This window comes from Camelus dromedarius, chromosome 8, assembly GCF_036321535.1.
Source record: "Camelus dromedarius isolate mCamDro1 chromosome 8, mCamDro1.pat, whole genome shotgun sequence".
NCBI lineage: Eukaryota > Metazoa > Chordata > Mammalia > Artiodactyla > Camelidae > Camelus > Camelus dromedarius.
In genome coordinates this window covers 23,205,170-23,219,433 of record NC_087443.1, presented here as the reverse complement: position 1 = coordinate 23,219,433, position 14,264 = coordinate 23,205,170, and the positions used below count along the sequence as shown (strand labels likewise).

Genomic DNA, 14,264 nt, shown 5'->3' with positions numbered 1-14,264 from the left:
AAGCCATTGAACTTCTTTTTTAAGAAATTATTTATAATTTATATTTATCAGTCTGGTGTCTTCCCTAAGTTCTCTGAGATCTAGGGTATAAGAGCATTCCTGGTCCCCAAGAATCCTTGGAAGCTTGATTGGGTTCATGTGAATTACAGAGCAGAATTCTTTGAATCTAGTTATACTAGGGACCCAGCATGTCTTCCGTCTCTATAGTGATGTATGGAGCCTTGCTTATAATGTAGAACATCATGTTTAAGACATACATGAAGTTCAGATTATCCTTTTGAATGCAGCAGCAGTAATAAAAGTAAACTAACATTGAGTTGTGCTTATTGATAATATGCAAGACTCTGAAATTGTTAAAAATAACTTTTACTTCCTTTGTAAGGGATTGCATGCAGCTAAACCTTTTTAGATCTTTGGAGTATGAATATTAATTGTGTCAACATTCTTTTCAATATTTCATTTGGTAAGATTCTTCAAGTGACTGATTCCTTTTAAGGGTAAGAAGTTTTATTTACACTGTTCTGTGGGTATGAATATTTGTATTAACTTGCAAACCACTTCAGCAAGAAAATATAAATCTATTAAAAATATGTTTTCATTTTATAGAAATATATTAAATAGAATAATAATGCCTCGAAAAATATAACAAGCAAAGCAAATACTGTTGGCTGCTACCCAGTCGTGACAATTCCTTGGTGTTGTATGTGGTCTCTGACACCATTGTCCTGTCTTTTTCTTGTCTCTGCTCTCCCATTATGCCATTGGCAAGGAGTTGAGAAGTTAGTCCATTACTTCTCTGACAAAGCGTGGTACAGTACAATTTCAGATTTTTTTCCTACCACCTTCTTCATCATCAGTTTTTTTCTCCCCAGTTTGCATGATGCATGTCAGAGCCTGCATGAAATTACAGGCATGTTACAGACGGCTCCATTTCCATCTTCCTTGTAACCTTCAAAATGTATTTAATAATAATGATAAATTTGTATGTACCAAGAAAATAACATTAGGTAATTCCAATGTCCATTATGCAGTAGCATTATTATGCTTTAGAACATTTTCTACTTTCTACCTTACACACTTTGACATCTTTTTACCCCATCAGGACTTGGTATTTCTCGCTACCATCTTAACTGTTGGTGACTTTAAAACAAGAATGTTTAAAAAAATTAATATGAGTATTTTTTCTTATGTTAATTCTAGAAACCTTTGAAGTGGTATGAAACAATGAAGGTGAAGTTTTTCTTAGTGATGAGTGCTAATTTGCCTCTCCTATTTTCAGTATATTTCCTCCAGTGGGTCACTTGGAACCACGTTTCCCCAGAAATACTGTTCTACAGTGTAGCCTGAGTCTGGTGTCTGAGCGTTACACTGTGTAGGACAGATCAGCTAAGCTGGAGATAGGGCATCATCTAGGAAGGTGAACACCTGAGTATTGGCATGGACTCTTCTGAGTTTTAAAAATAATCCTCCGGCTGTATTGCATAGTCTGAAAGTCTGTGAACTAATTGGAATTAACCCAAATATTACAGAATAAAGTTTTAGTGCTACATTTTAAAGTCTGTCAGTTCGAATTCTATCTTTGCCATTTGCTAAAGTTTGTGAATTTGGACATACTACCTAAGTTCATTTAACCTCAGTTTACTCTTGAAAAAAAAAAAAGGACAATACCTTTCACCTAGGGTCTTGGATAATTAGAGATCATGCATGCAAAGCTGGAGTTCAGCTATCTACCTTTGGAAAGAAGGGGAACCGTGTTCTTTTACAGTCCCGAGTATAACATTTGTCATGTATTTGCAGTGTGTCAGGCATTACACTAAGCATTTTGTGAGCATGTTGTCACTTATGATTCACAGCAGTTCAATGAGGTGTCGGTGCTATTATTATCCTCATTTTACAAGTGATGAAATTCCATCTCACAGTAGTAAGATAATTTACCCAGTATCTCACTGACGGTGATAGAGCCAGAACTCAGACCCAGGTCAAAAGCTAACTGATTCAGTACTGTGTTGCACAGACTTCTTCATGTAGCCACATGTCAGTTCTCTCTAAACATTAAAATGCCTTGCTTGTGCTAGCTCTGGTTTATGTTTCCAGGAGGGCACTTGAGGAACTTTGGCTTCTGTGTCATATCAGACGTTCCTGCTGTGGATTTAAAACATTTACATGACTTGACATTATTGAAATATGTATTTAGAGCCTAGAAACCTTGTACTCTGTAGCAATTAGTTTATTATAATAGTATTACAGAACTTTCTTTTTTTCTCTCTCTCTTCCAAGATCCAGTCACAAAAGGGCCATGGCTTGAATTCATCATTGTCACATCTTTTAATAATCATAAAGGATATTTATTGAGCAATCCTGATGTGCTCTAGGAGGTCCTAAGTGTTTTTACATGTTATAATCATTTTTAATTATTAGAATTAGAAATGGAAAATAGTTGAATGCTTGTCAAGGCAGTTTCCTTAACTCATTTCGCTCAGAAATGTCTAGTCTCCAGCGAAAAACCATTTCTGGCATAGCTGGTAGGTCATCATGGGAGGTGCAGGTCACAAGGGGGGTGCTGCATTCAAGTTAACATAAAGTGAATCCCTCATACTGCCTCTAAACATGAATCTTTAAGCTGAGCCCAAACGTACTTGGAGAACACATTTTTTTTAACTTTTTTTTCTCTGTGTAATAGTTTTTATTGTTGAGTTATAGTAGGTTTATAATGTTAAGTTCTGGTGTACAGCATAGTGATTCAGTTTTATATACATATTCCTTTTCATAGTCTCTTTCATTAGAGGCTATTACAAGATACTGAGGATAGCTCCCTGTGCTATACAGTAGAAACTTGTTGTTCATCTATTTTGCATATAGTAGTTAGTATCTGCAAATCCCGAACTCCCAATTTATCCCTACCTGCCCCGCAACCTGGTAACCATAAGTTCATTTTCTCTGTCTGTGAGTCTGTTTCTGTTTTGCAAATAAGTTAATTTCTGTCCTTTTTTCCGTCGGCGTTTTTTAAAACTTGTTTTTATTTGATTATTAGTGCTGCATCATTGACCCAGTAGGGAAGTATTATTTTGATAGTTTATTTTAATCCCTACTAAGTGCCAAATACTGAGAATACCAACTACAACAACAAAAAAATGAATAAAGCACGGTACATGCCTTAAGGAGCTCACAGTCTCTGGTTGTCTCTGTAAGCAGCCCAGAATAGACATTTAAGATCATCACTGAAGATGCCTGTCAACCTCTTGCATAATTAGCCAGTAGTGTCTGTTGCTGGCACTCTGACATCTGTAAGCATTGCATCGAGAATTCTCAGGATAGTGTGCTGAAGTATATGTATCTAAGACTTGAAATTGCTCAGTCCAGTTAGCCACACTTAGCTCTTTAAGTCTAGGTCCACATTTTGCAGCTTTAGTGACCAACCTTTTTGCAAGTTGCAAGGGTGAAGTGCTAAAGCTCTACTTATTTGTGACAACAGGGAGTTTCCTGAAGTCCCCTCAGTAGTGGGGGAATTCCTTCTGCCTTCCGAGTCCTGTGGGCTGCTGAGGCTGTGGAATGAATAGGCTTGTGGGCAACTTCCCCACAGGTCTTTTTTGATACAGGGCAGCACCTCATCTTGCATCTTCAAAGCCAGAAACCCAGAACTCATCTTAAATTTCTCCCAAACAGCCACCTTCCTGTCTCACCTTCAAAATCTCTTTCAGTCCTTTCCAGGCCTCCCCCTACCCCCTGATATCCTAGTTTTAAACCTTTGTAATTTGTCAATCAGGCTGTTAGCAGTGGTGTATACTACCTAGCTGTTCTGCTTAACAAACTCATCACCCCCCCATTACGTTTCTCACTGATTGCACCAGAGTGACATTCCAAAATATATGTAGGATCTTATGATTCCTCTGCTTAAAATTCAACAGCGCCTTTCCTCATCTACTGTGCAGAGTCAGAACTAAGCAGCCTGACCTGAGTTCTTTCTTTATGAGCTGGCCCTTGCCTACACTTTCCCACCAGCGTGTGCTTCCCAATTCAGTCTAACAATTTGAAGTTACTACGTTCATACCATGTTCTTTTCTGCCTTTGTGTTTAGCATGTACTCGGCCTCTACCCTGAATGTTCTTCCCTTCTTGTCTACTTTGCAAACTCCTACTCATCTTAAAACTTAATTCAGATGTTTGCAATTCTTGGATGCCTTCTGTGACCTCTCTAAGCAGGCATATGTTTAATTTTTGTTTCCACGTGTTATGCTTTAGACATGGTCTCATTATTTGTTTACCTGGCTATCTTCTTCATGAGGCCTCTCAATCACAGGACCAGCATTGTGTTCAGCTTCGTATTTTCTTATACCTGCTACACTGCATGATGTCAGACATTTTTTAAATGAATGAATGGTGGGGGAGGGTATAGCTCAGTGGTAGACTGCGGGCCTAACATGCATGAGGGCCTGGGTTCAATCCCCTGCACCGCCATTAAAAATAAATAAACAAACAAACAAACAAACCTAATTCCCCCCCACCAAAATTAAAAATTAAAAAAAAAGAATGATTTTTTAAAAAAATTCCTTTCTATTGATCTTAGTATCCATAAGAACATGAGATTTTTCTTTTTAGATTTAGAATTCATTCTAAACGAATGTAGTAGTGTAGTAGTGAATGTGGGCAAGATGAATTGTTAATATCCTGTTTTGTATGAACACTGTTGAGTGTTTAGAATTTGGGGAATTGTACTGCAAGCAACAGGCATGAGAACACATCTCTGCTTTGCTTACTGGATGTTAAGAGCCAGTTTGTTCAGCTTGCCAGCAAGTAATTAATGACAGTCCAGTCTTTAGTGGGTAACCGGTTCTACACCGTCTTCCACATGTCAGGAGTAAGCCATTTCCTTGATCCTCACTAGAGTCATTTCTTGACCTCCTTCAAGAGACTTTTTTCTTTACAGTAGCAGAATTGATTTTCAAACTAGTTTTCAAATAAATAACAAAACAAGACATTCATTTTGGGATAGGGAAATTAATACCACTAAAATAAACTTTTAACAAAAATATATGCTCTATATTATTTATTCAGCATTTAGAAACAACTGATTTATTTAATGTAATTAAATGATAGTATAGACTTTTTTTGTACAATTGTTCAGTCTAACTCCTCTCAGACTCAAATTTTTATTATTATTAAAAAACCTGATCATTTTCTAGTTCTTTAATACTTGATATTGAGCTTTCCTGCATTTAATACAAGCAGAACGTCTTTCTGACACTGTTGAATTTCCATTTAGTTCTCTGATAATCAGTAGTCAGTTGGGTAATATAATTAATCAGAACAGTGCAAATGGGTAATTTATCTACCGTTCATGGTGCCCCCTTTCTGGAGGCTTGATTATCTTAATCAGTTTAGTACTTTGTCTTAATTAGAAAATTATACCTTTTTATGCTTTGAGCCGGTAGCACAAGTTTATACCTTTTTTTTCCTCATGGGCAATAGACAATAGCATCATTTTAAAAATTGTCACTGATATTTTCACAGGTCTTAAATTGCTCTAAGATTTTAAACTCAAGACTAGCATCTTGTTCTTAAAGGTGAAAAGAGGTGAAAAGGGAAAACAAGTCCCCACTTAATCAACCAGTTGCTGTTGTACTTTCTTCCTCCTTGGTTGCTTTTCTTTTTCCCTTAGGTAGATTCTGGTTTGCTTGATAGGGTCCTGCTTTATGTTTTTACTAATCTTTCTGAGGCGTATATTGCTTTGACATGATCAGTTTTTTCTAGGGAACCCCAAGGAGACGCTGTTGAATTAATTCCTCGGTGATTTTAGTACCTCTGAGTCATCTGTGGTGATACATTGTGAGAGTGCCCAGTGACTTTATCTAGGACATTTATCTTGAATCAAAAACTGAGGTGACTTTTTTTAAATGTATATTCTAAAATAAGAGTTTAGAGTAACATATTCTGTATGGATTAATTTTTGAGGACTCATTTTCTTGATTTATTATTTTTTAAATAGCAAGTCAGCCCCATACCATCATGACAACCATCAGTCCACGTAGTCAGTAAACTTTGTTCTCAGTCACTTGTAACCCCTCCAGAACCTAATCCCTGACTGCTGACTCTGGCAGGGCTGGTCAAGGAGGTGAAAAAAGTAGCGAAGCATAAATGATGCAGTATAAATAGATTCACCTTTCCTGTTGGAGGAATTAGAGATACTGTGTAGATTTGTTTGTAGATTAGCATAGTAAAAATATTATTAGTAAAACGTGGTCTCTAAAAAACGTTCACATTCAAAGCCCTTTCTCAAACTTTTTGACATTTTCAGCCCACATTATTTAAGAGGAAAGTATGTGTGAGTGTGTGTGTGTGTAAATGTGTAGCATCCGTCCCTGTATCACAGTATGACCACCAGTGGGCTCTTCCACATACCCTTTAACTATTTGGACCATTGAAAGATAACCTTAAGGTTCATTTTTCTTTACTGAATGCCCAAAAGTAATGGAAGTTATATGTTTCCTCTGATTTGTATAAAATATAATCACACAGTGAGTTCCAGAGGCGTGTGCAAGCATGTTGGCCTTAAGAACTTTGATATTGTGGGCTTCTGAGCTTTAGTTCAAGTTACAGGCAATTGTAAATGTGTTTTACTCTAGACAGCATTCAAAAGGCTGGTTAATTTTAATTTTATTAATGGACGTTCACTCTCAGGGAGGGTAAATCTATTTTCCACATATCGGCCATATCAGAACCTTAGCTGATCCTTCAAATAGCAGTGAGACAGAGCAGATAAGCTGTGAAAACATTTTATTCTGAAACTTTTCAACAAGAATGTTAAAGATAGGACATTTAGCTGAAGGTGTTGACCTAGTTTTGTTTGGGTATTGAGACTTTCACAACCAAGAATATAATCTTCATTCTAAATTGTATTTTTCTGCTGATAATTTTGTCAGTTAGAGGTACAGCACCTGATACTTTAAAATTAATGCTTCCTCTAGTAAAGTGTATTGAAGTGGTATATAGCTTTCCTTTTTAAAAAAAAATTTTTTTAATGGGTAATATTCTGAAGGTCATAGTTACTATCTGAATGTTTTATAGAGATTTAAAGTGCTGTAGAAATCATTCTGCCAAGCTCTCTTATATATAAAGTTTTAAATAATCAGTTAAGGTAGGAATCTTTTTTCTACAATAAATCCGTACTTGAAGATTTTTCTTTTCTCCTGTTTGCTTTTGGATCTTGTTCAGTGTTAATGCCTGTACCATTTTGTTGTTTGCATTATCACTCTTTGTGTCTCATGAGTTACTTGAACATTGCAATTTCCTTTTTAATGTAAAAAAAACCCCACATACTTGTCATATGAAAACATAGTAAGTACCAGCGCAGCCCAGTTGGAACTTATATTATGACTTCTGGGTGGTAGTTCTAAGATGAATTGTTGCTGATGTTGTGTTTAATTTTAATAGCCTCAAGTACTACAGCCTTCCAGCAGCCTGCCCAGACCCACAGACCCCGCCCAGGGAAAACTAGCAAAGCCGCAGCACATCGAGGCCCTCAGTGAGCGCACAGCCCAGGATGCGCATCAGGGTGTTGCACATCCGGATGGAAGCTTCACACGTGGCTTGCAGCAAGAAAGCAACAATCGTCTGGAAGGCCAGCCTTTTTCATCAAGCCCGCAGTTCACTAAGGATGTGACGAAGAGTACACCCTCCGCAGCAAACTTGAACATGACCATGAATGCTGAAGAGCCTTATCATTCGGCAAGTCATCAAATTAGTGCCATGCAGTTTGTACCCACTTCTCTTCAGACGCCTCCCCAGTCAAGTACAGTAGACCAGGCTAAGGGAGTTGGAAGAAATCAGCCTTCACCGGAGGGCTACACATCTCAGCCCAAATCCTTGCAGCTTCTTAAGCCATCCGTTTTGAATTCTTTGGTACCTCCACCGGTTCCTGAAACATCTCCAAGTAGGACTCACACTTGTAAGAAGTCACCAATGATCACACCATGTAATTCAGCAAAACCGCAGCCAACATCTAGTCAAACAACTCTTGCAAGTAATCCAAATCTAAAAGCATCTAAGCTCCGCCCCCCTTCTGGCTCTTTCAAACAAAAACAAACAAGCAGCCCCCGACTAGAGCCTCCAAACCTCCAGGCCAAGACAAGCATCCCAAGGCCACTGATGAGAAGAAAGGAGATCGTGCAGAACCCTAATGACAGTTTGAATTCTGGGGATTGTTTGGCCTCTAATCAATATTCTCGTCTTCCTAAACCAAAGATACATTAAGTAAATAGCCATCACCTACCAGTTTGCTTTTTTTTTTAAAAAAAAAAAAAAGAAAAAGGTTTGTTCTGTAACAAACTTTATGTGCAGTTTGCTACCGTGATGGAGGTTCCATTAAAAGCTTGCAAATCGTAAAATTAAAATGTGAAAGCTTCTACTCATTTGGCTCTTCCATTTTATATCCTGGTTGAAGTACATAGCGTTTGAGCATATTTGTCTCAGGTAAACACAAAAGTTTGCTTACCCATCGGAGGTCTACAGAAGGCTCTAATGATGTTATTCCATCCCTCTGCACATCAGAAAATTCCTAGCGTTCCACTTAGCAGGCAACACATGTGCTTTGCTGATTGCATCCTTCTAAGGTCTGTATTGTGGTTCTCAGAGCCTCACCCCTTTTCACGTGTTCCTCCTGTGAATATGGTTACTATTTTAACTAAAGATTTGGTGATAATGGAAGATAGTAAGCAGAATTCTGGCCAGTGATTTGTATATTTATAAGGTCTATGCAAAAGCTCTGTGACGAATAAAGGCGATCAGGCTTTGAATGGGAATTTTATGTTAAGTCTTATTTTTCCTTGCTGTGGTCTCAGTATTTATTTACCAGACAAACTCCCCAGGCTAAAAATGTTTCATACTATATATGTAAACCAATTATGCGTTGCTTTAGCATCTTGTTTCTCTCTCTCTCTCTCTCTCTCTCTCTCTCTCTCTCTCTCTCTCTCTGTCTCACACACACACACACACACATACCCCATTTGTGTTTGTTTTTGTTACTGCATACATTTTGGAAAGCTTGAGTGAGATACATCTTGAAACCTGACCTCAAGGTGTATTCATCTGTAACATATGTTGGTGCTAGCATTTCTGCTGGTAATTCCATTTTGAACCCTATAGGCTTATGGATCCATGATAGCTGTTTTAAGTTTCCACAGCATATATTTTAAATTAAGTCTTTATTGTAATATTTATATTTATTGACTTTCTGCTAATATCCGAAGACTGGAATAATGAACTTGAAATGTTTGCACAAAACTTTGAGGGGGTGTAAATAAATATCCCACACATAGGGATTTAAAACTATTTTCTATAGAAAAATGAGTTGAAATATTTTGAGTATAATTATAAATTTAAGTAGGACTATCTTGAGGAAGCTGGAATCGTAATAGTTTTGTTTTTCTGAGTTTTCCAGGTTTCCATTTTATGTTGGTGTGTGTTTGAATGACATTTCTTGAAAAGTAGATTTGAGAAGAAAAATAAAATTAGAAAGGGGAAATTGTGTTTTATTAAAAGGCATTTAAAGATATTTCAACGGCAACATGCTTATTTATGTTAACGTGCTAGGAAGGTGGCTGTGGAACTGCCGAGGGACCATACGTGTTAACCTAATCATGCTGCGGGCCAGTTGTCAGATGGTTCAGTAAATTTGCCTTCCTGTTCTCCCAAATCATGTCCTCTCTAGGCTGTTCAGCTGTTGCTACTTTCATTAGCATCAACATCTCTCAGACAGCCTTTTACAAACTCAATTTTTGTTGTGATCAGCTGACCAAAAATTTATCAAAAGAGATTATGGCCAAAAAATTAGTCACTGAAATTTCTAGGGATTCCTTTTAAAAATGTACGTTGCCCCCTTTCAGACGTACAACACAGCAGGTGCTTTGAGAGAAATTTGGAAAGAGGCGTTTACTACCATTTCAACTAGTCTCCCCTTACCTATCAGGGAACCATTTGAGTGAATCTGCCATTCACTGGAAACCGACCACTCTTGGACTTGGTACCAGGCGAGCAACACGAATCTAGGATCATACTCTCACTTGGCAGCACTTCTGCCAGAGAAGCACTGAAGTTTAGAAAGTTTTTCACATAGTCTGAATGTTGTTAGTGCGCTAAGTGATCAGACATAGCAGGAAAGCTCTTTTTCCTTCACAGGGATGAACAGTCATAGCGAAGCTAGAAGTGGGTACATGTCTTTCCTTTTGAAGGAAAAAGAAAACTGATCTATATTGCAAAGGGCATGTTTCCCTAAAGTGAAACATGCTGATTAGTTGGTTTTGGTTTATTTAGAAGTTGGTAATAGACTCTTAACGAAACATTATTTACAAGCAGACCTTTACCTTTAGGGGAAAGTTTAACATTTTTATTTTTAACCTCCTAGTCTGAGGGAAATGTCTTTGTTATATAAAAATGTTGACTCCTATAATCTGTTTTTTTCTCCCTGATGAATTTACAGAAATATTAATTCATTTCACTTCCTCTGTACCTTTGCTGAGCCTTAATCTTGGCAGAGGCTCAGCAATGTAATTATGAAGCATAATATATTTAAGAGCAAAAAATCTAGGATGCTTGCAAAAAACAGCAAAGTATTTGCCTTCAGTTTCTTTAAAAACTGCAAAAATATTATGCTCGTTTGCTCCTTAGTAAATGTTAAGTCAGAAATGAGGTGAGGATGTAGCTTACCTGAACAATCAGAGGTCACTCTCAGATTTGGCCTGATGTCTGTTGAGTGCTTTTGTAAGTCAGCTCTGTGCCAAATCCTTCTCCACAGGAACCCAGACCACTTTTTTTCTTGGTTCTTGTGATTTTGGGGAAGGTGGTTGCAGTGTATGAATTCAGGATCCCAAAGAAGAAGTTTTATGGGAGTTAGTTAAGTTTCATATTTGTGAAAGAGAATATATAGAGTATGTAGAATTGTACATTTGGCTGTTAATGGGCTGCGTATCAAATTCTTTCAAGACAGCTTGGCCTAAGGAGTTCATTAGTACAAATGCAGATGATTTTAAGGCATTAAAGGATTATATGGTTTTATCATTTAGAGTGTTTCTAATAACTGAGACTTTCTAGGATTTTTCTTTTGGAGTCTCAATTTAATTTGTGCAATATTTTCAGGCATATAGACTACTGTTCATTGTATTTATATAGGTATTAGGGAACTTAACTAAGTATTTTAAGAAGTAAAAAATCTGCATATGAAAGAAAATATCAGATTTGCACTTTAAATGAGCTTAATTGCTTGGAGTTGTGCCTGAAATATCGAAATGCCTCCTGTTGGGTGTGGCTTTCTTTGTTGAAATGAATTTCTTTATAATTGTTGCTGTTCCAAGTACAGCCTTTCACAGTTGTATCCTGAGCATGTCACTTTTCCCATTAAAGCACTAAGTTCTTTGAATGTTTCATTGTCCCCTTCAGTATTTTACTCAGATGTATCATAGAACGTGATCCCCCTACAGCTGTCACTTCTAAATCTTCCTGTAGCATCTGTAGGGTAACGGCCACAGAGATGCACTCTTCACTTCTGAGCAGAGTTGTCACGATAGTTTCCTGGTCTGCAGGGCACTGAGGATGTAACTTGGAATCACCAAATAGGCTTGCAATGAAGACCAATAAGACTGCAGCATAGTTTCAGTTTCCTCTCCATCTTACATCATGGTTTTCGTGTTTATGACTTGGTTGGGTGGTTATGTCTGCATGCCTATGCGCACATTTGAACATTAATTATAGCTGTAATACAGAAACCTGATGTTTTTCCTTGGGGGTGATGACCTTGCTGTTTTTCTTGATTCTGATGCCTGAATTCTATTTTAAAATTTTCTTTCCACACCTCCCTTCAGTTTTTCTGCTGCAGCAATTTGAAAGAGTATATTTGGGTAAATGATTGTAATGGTGGGCACCAGTCTACAACTGTGCTGTTAATTAAAGATATATCATGTGATTGAAAAGCTTGTTGGGGAAAAGCTACCCACTCTCTCCTTGGTAAAGCATCACCACAACAAAAGAATACTGACTTTAAGAATTTAAAGTCTCTTAAGTCATTACTGACTAAAAACAAAAACACCACCATCTCTTAATATCTGCAGTATTGTTTTTTCCATTAATTAAAAAAAAAAAACAGTTCAGAGTAAATACTGTATATTAGAAGTTGCTTGTAAAATGAATTATAAAAGCTGGATGTAAAGTCTCTTTCCTGAAAATGTTGGCATAGTAAATAAAAATAAAGTTCATAATTATAAAAATTTTCTTGTCCTCCACATTGACGTCCACAGTGTACTTTTTCTCATACCTTTTTCCCACAAAGATCTAAAAAAAAACTGTTCATTTGGTTGACTTTTTTTTTTCAACTCTTACTTCACACACTACCTTCTACACACACACACCACTCTCCAAGCCCCCACTGATAAAGGGAATTTATTTTATTTTGCAATTTAGCTCTATGTGTTAGTCATTATATAATAGGATATTAAAAGTTGATGTGGTGATACATCCTATTATTAACCCAGAATGGCTACATAAATGCCAGAAAAAGAGTGAAGGGCATTTTATTAGTAATACATTTGATGGTGGCATTTACCATGTCTTAAGACACCTGTATCAGTTTTAAGGCTCTCTGAGTCGTTAGCAAGTATTCTCTTAGCTTAACTCAAAAATGTCCTGTTTAGTCTGTCATCAAGTGCAGTCATTTCAGTTCCCTAGTACGTCCATTCTGAAAATCTTGCCCCCCCCTCCACCCCGCAAAAAAGACAAGTAGAAGTTAGCTCTGCCTTCTTCTGCTGACGGGGTTTAAGTAATCTGGTGGGATACTGACGTATGTCATCACTGTGTCAGCTGCTCCGTGTGCGGAGATGAGGACCCCATGGTGCTTCACGGGGCTCAAGGACCCACAGGCGGTTTTTAACTCCATCCCATCCAGCTCACCATCTTGTTCTGGACATAACAGTAAAACTCCCTTCCTCCTCCTCTCATTTCATTCTGAGCTTTAATTCCCTTGTGCTCTTCTCATCTTTGCTTCTGTATTACGTTCTTGGCTACCTGCCTTCATTTCCCTCTGAAAACCTGGCCTTTTGTAATAACCTGAATTTATTCAAGAATTCCGTTTTCAGCCATATCGGATACGCTTCAGTACTCTGCCTCCTCTTCCTTAGCTGATTAGTCAAGATTGAATTTTGAAGTTTCTCAACTATCTTAAGCGACCTTCCCTTTTTGACTTCAGCCCATAAGATCTCACTTTCTGAAGTCTTTCTTTAACAATCAGTTTAAGTCCAGGCTTTGTTTTCCTTCCATTGCTTTCTCTTGTAGAGACATAAAATCTAGTATGTCTGGTAGATATCTTTGGTTACCTGCCATTTTCTGCCATGTGGTCCTTGAGAAATTTAGGTCATCCAGAAGCATCTTCACCTCGTTCACGAATTTCCCTCAAACCTCAAATTAACATCCAGCCTGTGGAAAAAACAAAAGGGGCAGAAAGAAAACAGTTCTCCACAGGCTTTTCTCTGCTTTTTCAGCCATAAAAATGGTGTTGCTATTTTCCAGATTTCAAAACATGACCTATTATTAATCCACACGAATTCATTCACACATCCATTTGGAATATGAATGCTTCTTAGGTAATATTCTAGGTGATTTGCAGTTTTCTGCAAAAGGACATCTCAAATGTTAATCTGCTAAAGTGAAAGGTATCTCTTTTCATTCTTTGCAATAATATTATTGAAACACCTGACGTGTGCCAGTCCCTGGGTTCCATCTTGTGGCAGAGGATGAGTGATTCAGTCCCTGCCTTGGAAGAGATCAAATCCCAGCAGGACAGACAAGCTCTCCAAAGAACCTTAAGAGGGCTAAGTATACACGTAAAGAGATGTTTGTAATCACATGTGAACTTACCTCCAGAGCCATTCTTCCTCAGCTAGTGTGCCTTTGTGTTAGAATTTTTTAAGATTACAGCTAAACAAAAATTAGATCATTATCACATAATCTCTAGTAGGTAGTGTTACATTCAACCCTCCTGGGACGTTTTTAAGCACATGACCAGTTTAAAAATACTTCTGTGTCATAGGGGAGTTTTCTTGACAAACTTTAGTTGAGATTTTGCACTTATGTAATATAAATTAAAGGTAGTTCAAGTGCAAATATGAATAAAAATGGAAAGCAGAAGTAATAGGACCTGTGATCAATTACTAATGCATGTGTTTCTTAAACTGCGTGGCAGACTGGTGCTGAGATGCAAAACTCCTTGCCACCTCAGTCAGGTTCAAA

At 37.5% G+C, this 14,264-nt stretch overlaps 1 protein-coding gene across 7 annotated transcripts in view; it reads left to right on the top strand.

The window, feature by feature from the left end:
• The window catches only part of CCSER2 (coiled-coil serine rich protein 2), a 122,982-nt gene extending 110,842 nt beyond the window's left edge, over positions 1–12,140 (top strand). For 4 of the 7 annotated variants that reach the window (XM_031461028.2, XM_064487983.1, XM_031461030.2 and 1 more), the window contains one exon: positions 7,428–12,140. In XM_031461028.2, coding sequence (XP_031316888.1) covers positions 7,428–8,246 — 819 coding nt within the window. In that variant the 3' untranslated portion in view covers positions 8,247–12,140. Of the gene's footprint in view, positions 1–769; positions 810–7,427 lie in introns of all 7 variants that reach the window. The other 3 variants (XM_031461033.2, XM_031461031.2, XM_031461032.2) reach the window with 2 other exon arrangements.
• Positions 12,141–14,264: the final 2,124 nt, after the last annotated feature.